The sequence below is a fragment of the Sinohyriopsis cumingii genome, chromosome 9 (assembly GCF_028554795.1).
Source record: "Sinohyriopsis cumingii isolate HCF-2022 chromosome 9, ASM2855479v2, whole genome shotgun sequence".
NCBI classification, from domain to species: Eukaryota; Metazoa; Mollusca; class Bivalvia; order Unionida; family Unionidae; genus Sinohyriopsis; species Sinohyriopsis cumingii.
Window position 1 is genome coordinate 115348766 of NC_142969.1, and position 13287 is coordinate 115362052.

The 13287-nt window shown below is 31.1% G+C and overlaps 1 protein-coding gene across 1 annotated transcript in view; it reads left to right on the top strand.

Annotated features, from left to right (window-relative positions):
- Positions 1–1348: 1348 nt before the first annotated feature.
- Positions 1349–13287, top strand: part of LOC149792512 (uncharacterized) — a 61272-nt gene continuing 49333 nt past the window's right edge. The window contains exon 1 of the mRNA XM_089971129.1: positions 1349–1578. Coding sequence (XP_089827255.1) covers positions 1555–1578 — 24 coding nt within the window. The 5' untranslated portion in view covers positions 1349–1554. The remainder of the gene's footprint in view (positions 1579–13287) is intronic.

The following is a 13287-nucleotide window of genomic DNA, read 5'->3' on the forward strand; positions in this document are numbered from 1 at the left end:
TGGCTGCACCTTCTGAGCATACTCCACTTCTCAAGCATGTTTGTTTTTGGTGGGATGTTTTTCTTTTTTTTTTAAAAAATTCTACCGTCCTTCAATCAACGTTTTTTATCCACATAACTGAAACTGTGCGTCTGACTAGATGTGTAAGACGGTTTCGGTGCTAATAACAATTTGTAGTTAACTTCATACAAAGAGACGCAAGCATCAACGAACTAGGACATCCAGTCGCACAATGTTTGGGAAAAAGCCTACATTTGGGTGCACAGACTACCCAAAAAATGACACAGACGCGCAAGATTCAATACTAGGATATATATTATATATAATAGTAAGATTCAGTTTTCCCTTCTTAACACACGGGCTTATTTTTACCTCTTGTTATATATTTCTCAGCAGTCTGTATGATACAAACTATAAGAGTCGAAAATGCATACAAAATGATTTTTGATATACTGAATGAGGCATACATGTACAAAACAATTCGAGCACTACTAGATCACAAGTTAAATATGAAATGTCTACACTTTTTATTTTATTGTGTGCAAATTTTACAAACTTTCATATACATTTATTTAATTGCTAAACCCTTGGAACTGCCTCGGTTGACGCTCAGCATTAAGAGGTTAGTGTTAGGACTGGTCGACCTGGTGTCAGGATAATGTGACTGGGTGGGACATCGTGCCACATGTCTGCGGAATGATGCCCCAGTGCTAGACATCATTATAAACTGTCACAATGAAGACATCGTATCGATATGACTGAAAAATTGTTAAAGCTACGTTTAGAACATCCAAATAAAAAATCCAAACCCTTTGAAACGAATGAGCTAACTAGGTTGGTAGCTTTGTACTAAATACAAGTCAACTCAAAAGACGAAGACGAAATTCATGTGCACCTGCACACCTTTACTGATGCAGTGAAGCCCATCTTTCTTGAACCGCAGTCGTTTAGTGGTTGTAATCCGTATCCACCTACACAAATCTCACACGTATTTTTTAAATACACTTTTTGGTTGTGCATTACAGTTTTATATGCAACAGCGTTAGATGCTAGTCAAGAAGTATGTTTGCAACGTTGATTTAAATTTTTTTTTTTAAATCGTCAGAAATGATGATATAAAATAAAGGAGAGTACAACTAGTTTATCACATATATTAAAGTATATCAGCGTTGGACTACGTATATGGATGGTGGAAAAAGTTCTTAATGGGTTCTTTCCTCTCCGAAACAAATAAACAAGTAACAATAAAGTTCATTAATATTTTGTTTTTGTCTTTGCAAGGTAAACATGACACAAAATAAATACAAATCTGACCACTGGTGTTAATTTTACACGAAAACATCGCACTACATAAGACACTAAGGTTTGAAGCTTATCAGGTGAGAAATTCGTGTAACCTTGGAGCGGGCTTTCGTCTTACACCGGGAATTAGAATTAATTGTAGTCCCAAACACGCACCTACAGTGTTTCACTGAGCCGTGAACCTCACTGTCGTCAGGATGTATACGTTTATGTCGCTCGTTGTATAAGATTCGGACCACAGTCAAGTACATCATGCCTAGAAAAAGCAGTCTTAAGGTATGTATGTATGTATACAAAAAATTCAAAAAATTGTTTAATCTATTTAAAGGGCTGCGACTAGAACAAACAATTTAATTTTTGTTAGTTTGGATAGTTTTGGAAACTTCACTAAAAAAATGACAAAGATAAGAAAAAAAAGTTCAAATTTTTAATTTTCTTTAAACACGTGGTTATAAGCTGAAGTTTACACCACTGACCAACATAGCTGGAACAGAAGACCACCCTGACTAATACTGTAAAGACAACTGTACATGTCTTCTCATATACGTTTGTAGGGGGTTTTTTTGTGTGTGCAAATGTTGTAGACTTCATAACATTTTTTTGTGAATTTTAAAAAATTGCTTACTCTAGTACAGCTGATTATATATGTTGACATATTTGTATCTGCAATATTATAGTCTATGTACTCCTATCAATTAGAGCACTGTGCAGTTTTTGTTGTGCTATTTTGATGTCATATGGCCCACACACATGACGTAAATCGCCAGAGGGGGTTGAAAAATCCAGTCAAACAACTTCTTTTTGGACGGGGGTGGGGGAAAATAATAAACTTTTACTATGTTTCTACTGAATACTTGAAGCAAAGTGCCCGGATTATCTCCATGTAATTCTGCAGTTGCGTATTGGGTGATTTAAGAAGCTGCACTAATTCACCTGTTTCGGTTACTCTTTATCTGATTTAAGCAGTCACATTCCATACTACGATACTACGTACTCCGGCAATAGTGTCTTACTGGTAGTACTGGCCTACTTGTAAAAATGACTTGGGAATTGTCTTATGTCAACATGAGACCTGGGGGTATGACGTATATTATGTGCTGAAAAATTGCGATAACCAAAAAACCAAAGCAAACCTTTTGTTTGCATACCAGCATATCTCATACGTTATCTTTCATCTTTGACTTGACATACTGAATGCCTATGATCCAAGGCGTACACTTTCCTTCCCAATGGTCCCTTAAAGAAATGGTAACTCGCTGTAAAGCATGTGACAAGTATTTCTGTTGGCTAACTTTAGGAAGTATAAAAGAATCAAAACAATCGCAATTGCTCTTATATACTACTTGGCTTGGTAGGGTAATAGAAAAGAAAACATTTTAAAGTTTTCATTAACCTTACAGTTAGGACAAAGGAAGAATAGAACGGGAATAGCGACAACACGAACCGTAATGAAGTAAATTCAGATAAACATAACATAATTATGCTAATCATGCCATCTAGATACTCCTAGAAGTTTGAATAATTTGCACTGACACTTAAATACATAATTTAATTATTTTCTTTTCTAAAACTTCACCAGAAAATGGCAAAGTCGGAAAGATTTGAAAACTATTTTAAAAGAACCCCTATAAATTACATGAGAACAAACGCAGTTATCATCACTTCAAAGTGTTAATCTATTCAAACAATATGTCTCTTATGTTACAGATCAGTAGCCTCAACTTAATAATAATAATAATAATAATAATAATAATAACAACAATCTTTTAACGTAGATATCTCATTTGGTCATAAAAGATCCATCTGCCATATAGTCCTTAATTTTTTTAAAAAGATTATGCTATAAAATAATTTTTACAAAATGTCAGGTTACAAACTCAAATATCTTCACACACCTATTCTCAAAGATTTAAAATGAATAAATGTGTGTCACTAAAGTGTTCATACACATATACAGTTACACACACAGTTAATCATGACATACGTCACATATCCATAAATTTAATATAACACGCACGTATTATTTCTGGATACTGTGATAAAAAGAAATTTGGGAGGCTTCAATACATCATCCCTACTGATTTAATGGTTTTACATATCCTCTGTGATAAAGAACTCCCAAAGGTAGGTGCTGAAACAATTAATAAGCTTTTGAAAGATTGTCGAGATCGATTTTGAGGTTTATTTTCAATGGATTCGAGACATTTACCTGATTAATCCAATGTAGAGTCGTCAGTGAAAACATTTATGTTGGAGTGCACTGGATACAAGGTTAAATCATTGATAAACAGCAGAAAAAAGGAAGCCCTAATATAGATTCTTGAAGAACACCACTTAAAATATGATTTGATTCAGAAGTATATTTACCCATGCAAACAACCTAGGATCTGTTAATGACATACAACGTGAACAAAGCAACTGAGTTTCAAGAAAACTTGTAAGCTGATAGTTGGTTAATGAGCACCGAATGTCACCAAATCAAAAGTTTGTTGATTTTTTTTTTAAATCAAAGAAGACTGTTCCAGTAATTTGTCCTGGTTCGATCTCTAATAGCCATTGATTCCATCTCTAATAGCCATTGATTCCATCTCTAATAGCCATTGATTCCATCTCTAATAGCCATTGATTCCATCTCTAATAGCCATTGATCTTTTAGTTTCGTCAACGCAGTATGACATGAGTGATTCTGTCGAAAACCTGACTGTGATTTATGGGGGAGTTGGTACTTTTTAAGATATCCCAAAGGATGCCTGCTGACATTTTTTTTTCTCAATAAGTTTTGAAAGTACAGATACAACAGGTATAAGTCCATAGTTGGATAGGTCATTCTTTTCATTTCCCTCGTGAACTGCGACTAATTTTGCTAATTTCAATGCCTATAAAAATTTATAGCAAGCGATACTACAGTTAATTACTTCTTTCAATGACACGGATAATGATAAAGCCGAAGTTTTCAGACCTGTTGTGGTGAATTCCATCTAGATCCAAATTGTTAGTGTCAATTGTATTGATAATATCAAAATGTACATTTATGGATTAAATTCATTCGAAACGGAGAATCTTTAGAAATTTGTCAATTTTTGGTAAATTCTGGAAGGCTAAAAAAGTAAAACTTGAATTATTTGTCCTAGTGACATTTGATTAACTATTTACTCTTCTTAGTAATTACCACAGTGCAATCTAAGTACTACAGTCAACCAGGATTAATTACTACATCTGCGTCTGCTGTGTTCATTTCAAGTCATCTGGCCAAAAATACATGGTGTAATGACCAAGAAAGGTACTTAAAACTCAAGTCATCTGGCCAAAAATACATGCTGTAATGACCAAGAAAGGTATTTAAAACTCATGTCATATGGCAAAAAGAAAAATAGTGAAATGACCAAAAAAGGCACTTAAAACATATGTCATATGGTCAAAGTAAATAGTGTAATGACCAAAAAAGGTACATAAAACGTATGTCATATGGTCTAAAGAAATAGTGTAATGACCAAAAAAGGCACTTAAAACTCATGTCATATGGCCAACATACACAGTGTAAAGACCAAGAAAGGTACCGTATAGCCAAAATAAATAATGTAATGTCAAAAAGGCACTTAAAACGTATGTCATATGCTCAAAATACATAGTGTAATGACCAAAAATGGCACTTAAAACTTATGTCATATGGCCAAAATACATAGTGTAGTGACCAAAAAGGGTACGTAAACTTTATGTAAATTGGCAAAAATAAATAGAGTAATGGCCAAGAAGACTACGTAAAACATAGCCCATCTGTGACATCTAGGAACTTTTCGTATGCTGTAAAAGAAAAACCAGTTTGTGTGTGGCAAACTTACCGTTTTGTTAAAGTTTCAAAGATAAAAACAAAAAAAATTGCTTGTTCTAGTGGCAGTCGATTAAATAAAAATTGTAATAACAATGCTCTTATCATCTAGGTACTCTTGTTCGTCTTACTTAATTACAGTATATATTTTCTATTGCGCTCTTTCATTGGCCTTAATTCATATTTTAAAATTTAAGTGACAAAACAGGCGCATGTCTGATGACACGACATTTATAAGTAAATAAAAATATCACTGTTAAAGTCAAATTTAGTGCTTCTCATTTTACCATGAAAGGTAGTATACAACATACTGGTACTAGATTATTGTATCATAACTATATAATATGAAATAATATAACTATATAATATTGAATATACTTGTACTAGACCATTGAATAATAACTAGATAATATTAAATATACTTGTACTAGACCATTGAATAATAACTATAAAGGATACTGATACCAAACCAATTAATTATAGCTATTTAATATAAAACATTAGGCTATTGGTATTAGACTCTGGAATCCTGACTATATAAATAAAATATACTTGTATTAGACCATTGAATAATAACTATATAATATAAAATATACTTGTTCTAGACCATTGAATAATAACTATACAATATTAAATATACTTGTACTAGACCATTGAATAATAACTATACAATATTAAATATACTTGTACTAGACCATTGAATAATAGATATATAATATTAAATATACTTGTACACGACCACTGAATAATAACTATATAATATTAAATATACTTGTACTAGACCATTGAATAATAACTATACAATATTAAATATACTTGTACTAGACCATTGAATAATAACTATATAATATTAAATATACTTGTACTAGACCATTGAATAATAACTATACAATATTAAATATACTTGTACTAGACCATTGAATAATAACTATATAATATTAAATATACTTGTACTAGACCATTGAATAATAACTATACAATATTAAATATACTTGTTCTAGACCATTGAATAATAACTATATAATATTAAATATACTTGTACTAGACCATTGAATAATAACTATACAATATTAAATATACTTGTTCTAGACCATTGAATGATAACTATATAATATTAAATATACTTGTACACGACCACTGAATAATAACTATATAATATTAAATATACTTGTACACGACCACTGAATAATAACTATATAATATTAAATATACTTGTACTAGACCATTGAATAATAACTATACAATATTAAATATACTTGTACTAGACCATTGAATAATAACTATATAATATTAAATATACTTGTACTAGACCATTGAATAATAACTATACAATATTAAATATACTTGTACTAGACCATTGAATAATAACTATATAATATTAAATATACTTGTACTAGACCATTGAATAATAACTATACAATATTAAATATACTTGTACTAGACCATTGAATAATAGCTATATAATATTAAATATACTTGTACTAGACTATTGAATAATAACTATATAATATTAAATATACTTGTTCTAGACCATTGAATGATAACTATATAATATTAAATATACTTGTACACGACCACTGAATAATAACTATATAATATTAAATATACTTGTACACGACCACTGAATAATAACTATATAATATTAAATATACTTGTACTAGACCATTGAATAATAACTATACAATATTAAATATACTTGTACTAGACCACTGAATAATAGCTATATAATATTAAAAATACTTGTACTAGACCATTGAATAATAACTATATAATATTAAATATAATTGTACTAGACCATTGAATAATAACTATATAATATTAAATATACTTGCTCTATACCATTGAATAATAACTATATAATATTAAATATACTTGTACTAGACCATTGAATAATAACATACAATATTAAATATACTTGTATTAGACCATTGAATCATAACTATATAATATTAAATATACTTGTACTCGACCACTGAATAATAGCTATATAATATTAAAAATACTTGTACTAGACCATTGAATAATAACTATATAATATTAAATATACTTGTACTAGACCATTGAATAATAACTATATAATATTAAATATACTTGTTCTATACCATTGAATGATATCTATATAATATTAAATATACTTGTACTAGACCATTGAATAATAACTATACAATATTAAATATACTTGTACTAGACCATTGAATGATATCTATACAATATTAAATATACTTGTACTCGACCACTGAATAATAGCTATATAATATTAAAAATACTTGTACTAGACCATTGAATAATAACTATATAATATTAAATATACTTGTACTAGACCATTGAATAATAACTATATAATATTAAATATACTTGCTCTATACCATTGAATGATATCTATATAATATTGAATATACTTGTATTAGACCATTGAATCATAACTATATAATATTAAATATACTTATACTAGACCATTGAATGATATCTATATAATATTAAATATACTTGTACTAGACCATTGAATAATAACTATATAATATTAAATATACTTGTACTAGACCATTGAATAATAACTATACAATATTAAATATACTTGTACTAGACCATTGAATAATAACTATACAATATTAAATATACTTGTACTAGACCATTGAATAATAACTATATAATATTAAATATACTTGTACTAGACCATTGAATGATATCTATATAATATTAAATATACTTGTACTAGACCATTGAATAATAACTATACAATATTAAATATACTTGTACTAGACCATTGAATAATAACTATACAATATTAAATATACTTGTACTAGACCATTGAATGATATCTATACAATATTAAATATACTTGTACTCGACCACTGAATAATAGCTATATAATATTAAAAATACTTGTACTAGACCATTGAATAATAACTATATAATATTAAATATACTTGTACTAGACCATTGAATAATAACTATATAATATTAAATATACTTGCTCTATACCATTTAATGATATCTATATAATATTGAATATACTTGTATTAGACCATTGAATCATAACTATATAATATTAAATATACTTATACTAGACCATTGAATGATATCTATATAATATTAAATATACTTGTACTAGACCATTGAATAATAACTATATAATATTAAATATACTTGTACTAGACCATTGAATAATAACTATACAATATTAAATATACTTGTACTAGACCATTGAATAATAACTATACAATATTAAATATACTTGTACTAGACCACTGAATAATAACTATATAATATTAAATATACTTGTACTAGACCATGGAATAATAACTATAAAGCATACTATTACCAAACCAATTAATTATAGCTATTTAATATAAAACATTAGGCTATTGGTACTAAACTACTGAATCCTGACTATATAATATAAAATATACTTATACAAGGACATTGAATTATAATATATAATTTCTGTCATAGTCATTACATCTAGTTGTTATTAATTATCAAGATGGTATCATATTGTAGAAATTTGCACAGCGTTGGACAAATCGTCAGGTTATATATTTGCCAGGAATAACGACTTTCATAAAATCACAAAAACTCATGATTTTGCCTTCACATTGTTTTCCTTACATAAAAATGTTGGAAAATGACACAAAAATTTGCCGGTCCAGAACACAACATCTATTGCTGACTCTTTTACCGAAATGTAAAAATAAAATATATTTCACGTTCGAGCCGATATTCTTGATTTGAAAAATAAAACAATAACATTTAGTTTTCTGGATTGATCGATCAATAATATATAAGAAAGCATGTCTTTTTGTAATATCAGTTTGACTTCTTTAAAACAATTTAGCCATTTTTTTCCCCCCTATATCTCAAGCGCAGCCACACGTTTCTCATTTAAAAGCCATGACTAATGTTAGATCATATAAGACTTAAGTAGTTTTACCCCATGGATTAAATAATAATAATAATAATAATAATAATAATAATAATAATAATAATGATAATAAATAATTATTACTATTATTAAGAGCAACCACAACAAAAGTAATATATATATATATATATATATATATATATATATATATATATATATATATATATATATATATATATATTCAAAACCCAATGCCCTAACAATTTTATATTGAATGAATATTTGAGTATTTGGTCGGGACACGTACAGTATAGTGTATTGTTATTTCCCCCCACTACTAACACTTATTGATAATGCTTTCTTGTCGAATTGTAAAATATCTTGGACATGTCAAACCGGATTTGTCCACGAATGACGGTAGAAAAGGGTACATCCTCTGTCATGTAACCAGTTTTAGCTGTCAATAATTTGCATATCTGATATTTACAGGCCCAACTATTGATATACCATAATAAGGTAAATAATACAATTCGGCATTTCAGACCCTTGTCACCGATTTCGATTTTATTTAATTATTTGCTGAGTATTTCGATGCAAGAAATCAAATAGTGACGCTGAAATTAATTTACTTCTTTGGTACAATTACAACCAACGTTGAACTGTACACATCGTGGTAAAAACGAAATTTATTAAATGATTTTGTATGCAACACTTTCCACGCGTACAAGATAAATGCTTGATATTGAAATGCATTCAAATCATTAACAAAGTTTATTTACTAACAGCGCGAAGACAGAGGGTCTAACACACGCCCCCCTTACGATAAATATATACTAAAAGACAAGATTAGCAAGTTGAAAAACTGCAGTTGAATTCTTAGCCTTCGTTTTATTTAATGGTATTTGCATTTACTTTGACACTTTTCAATAATCTAGCTGCCATTTTAATGTGGAGAATTTTCTTTAACTCGAAACAAGCAACTAGCTTACATGTACGATATGATCTTCTGAATGGTCTAAAGAGCTTTTGACCACATTCCGTACAATTTATGCTGTTGTAATCCACTTCTAATGCATACAAATTCAAACAAAATTGAATTTGAAGGAAATTTGTTTTTGGTCATCACATAGTGAGCATCGAATTTTTTTATGCAATCAAAACGTTTTCATTTGTAAATTACACCGACGCCATTTTTATACGAATGTTAGAAAAAGAGAGGGTAGCAGACCACAAATTAATACAGAATTCCTTTAAGTTCTTTTAGAAACAAAACAAAACAACAACAACAAAACCCAAACAAACCTTAACAATATGGCCGACTGGCCGTAACTTTCTCGTTCAGACTGATTGAAAAAGTAATGGAATGTCAAAGCACGACCGGAACATCGCTCGGCCATTTCCGCCATTTATCGGAATAACCTCGAAAGTACTTGTAGGAATACACTCTTCAATTTGATGTGTTTAGCCTTTGGCGGAAAGCACCACATATATGTTAGACAGCAAATGCCGAGATTGTTCCGATTGTGACTTTGTCTCCTTCTGCTACCATATTGTTCCATGTGAACGAAAGTTGTTCCGAATATAATTCTCAATGGCGAGGAATTGCTTTAGATGTTTATTGTACGACCTGTTGGAAGTGTCCATTTGATCTTCTAATCGCTATCGGAATATCGCTCGGCCATTTCCGTCATGTTCCCGACATGACGGAAAAGGCAGAGGATATTCCGATTGTTAGATCAAATTGATGGAGAAAACATCAGTAAAAGAGCTAGCTCTGTTATTCAGCATTACAACGGATATGAGAGAGTTATCTTTCCTAAAAAAAGAAACCGTTCTGAATATTGCTGTTGTGCACAGCCCGAGGCTGTTTACTGGTTAGACGTGATTCGTTCAGTGGTATTCCAATCGGAACGAGCCACGATTAGTTCCCTCCACATGAAGGTTTGCTTTGGAAAATCTAAGAAGGCACTTAAAATTGTTATTTCGCACGGAAGCTATATGTTTTTTTCTCTCATGTGTATAGTAATTATATACTTCTAGAGATAGCTGCTGGCATTTTTATTTTGGTGTAACAATTTATTAATAAAGCTGCACAGTCGTGCAGATAATAATGTGTGTGTATATCTATGACTGACTGTCTAACTGACTTAATTTCCTCTTTTGCAAAGAGTACATTAAGTTAATAAAAACACGGATTATACATATTACAAGATTATGAGACACATTGTAGAACCGAGAACGTAAACAAGAGACATACATCGTCAACTATCGCATTTACAAGTTGAAATATATAAATACATACACTCGTACAATAATCTCTAGGAAATTTTTGGACTAAATATCCTTTGGCATAATATGGCTCCAATCCCATTTTTATACATATTTGTTTGGAGCTGCTAATGCCATAGCGAATATGTATGCCAATCATGTTTTGTTACATGATTAACATTAACATTGGAATCGAGCCAAATCGATTTTTATGAGTGTTTTTATGTTTTAGAATTGTGCTATAATCAATTCTAAATCTGGTGGCTGGTAAGTTTAATAAATTATCCGTATCTAGTCTGACAAGATAAAAAGAAAATGTGTGTGTGTGTGTGTGTGTGTGTGTGTGTGTGTGTGTGTGTATGTGTGTGATTTGGATTTTTAACGTAGCTTTAACAATTTTTCAGTCATATCGCTACGATGTTTGCAGTGTGGCAGTTTTTCGTGATGTCTAGCACTGGGGCATCATGCCGCAGACATGTAACATGATGTCCCACCCAGTCACATTATCATGACAACTGACCGACCAGTCCTAGCACTAACTTCTTAATGCTTAGCGCCAAGCGAGGCAGCTGTTAGTACCATTTTTATAAGTCTTTGGTATGACTCAGACGGGGATAGAACCCACGACCGAGACGGACGCTATAACCACTAGGCCACCGGAGCGGTTTAAAAGGTATGTATGTATGTATGTCTGTGTGTGTGTGTGTGTGTGTGTGTGTGTGTGTGTGTGTGTACGTGTGTGTGTATATATATGTATGTATGTGTGTGTGTGTAGCGTGCGTGTATGTATGTATGTATGTATGTATGTATGCGGTAGCTCATTAAGCATGGCATCAAACTCTTAATACAAGTGTCTCGCGTTTGTTACCCACTCAGCCAGACCATGCTGACTTCCTCTGTGTGCCTTTGGACAAAGTACTTATATCCCATTTCCTTGGCGTGATATAGCATTAATGTGTTAAAATTGCCATTTAAACCAGCAGAGAATGAATACAATTGTACGCTTGTGTGAATAGAAAACTATGTGTATGCGCATGGATCGGGGTGGGGTGAGAGAGTAGAGTAGATATCATTTGCGACTTCTAGCAAGTACATTTCTTAAGATAAACCAACTCACAGAGATACAACCAACTCGTAGAGATACAACCAACTCGTAGAGATACACTAACTCGTAGAGATGCAACCAACTCGCAGAGATGCAACCAACTCGTAGAGATACAACCAACTCGTAGAGATGCAACCAACTCGTAGATATACAACCAACTCGTAGAGATGCAACCAACTCGTAGAGATACACTAACTCGTAGAGATGCAACCAACTCGCAGAGATGCAACCAACTCGTAGAGATGCAACCAACTCGTAGAGATACAACCAACTCGTAGAGATACAACCAACTCGTAGAGATGCAACACTACTAGCATTAAAATTAAGATACTTAGCCACCACACCAACCCACTCTTATGTGGCAACACTACAATTAATGCTTTAAAATTTATAGCAATTATAACATTTTTGCTATTACATTCGTACTAGGATAAGGAAACACTAAATGATAAAACATATTTACTGGCGCAGTAAGAATAGATCACAAAAATTTATATTCAATACTGCCGTAAAACTAAAGAATAAATCACACAAATTTATATTCAATACTGCCGTAAAACTAAAGACTAAATAAAAAAAAAATTATATTCAATACTGCCGTAGAAGTGGCACGGAAAAATCACTAAACCTGATTGCTTCAAGCGAATGATCGTGCCTGGGACAATGAGCGCCTGAGGTGCAATTTTGGTCTGCCGAATATCTATCTGATAGTGTACAGGTAAAGCCTATATAATTTATTTTATACAGTGTCGTAGTAAATGAACCAGCTTAGTTTATGTAAATATTGTGGATTTACAGATCGATCGGTCAAAATTTGTCAGGAGGCCAGCGAAGGTCCAAGATTGAAATTGAAAGCATTGAATAGTTAATACTGCACATAGACAAGTATCACTCGAAAACATGATTCTCATAAATTACATTGAA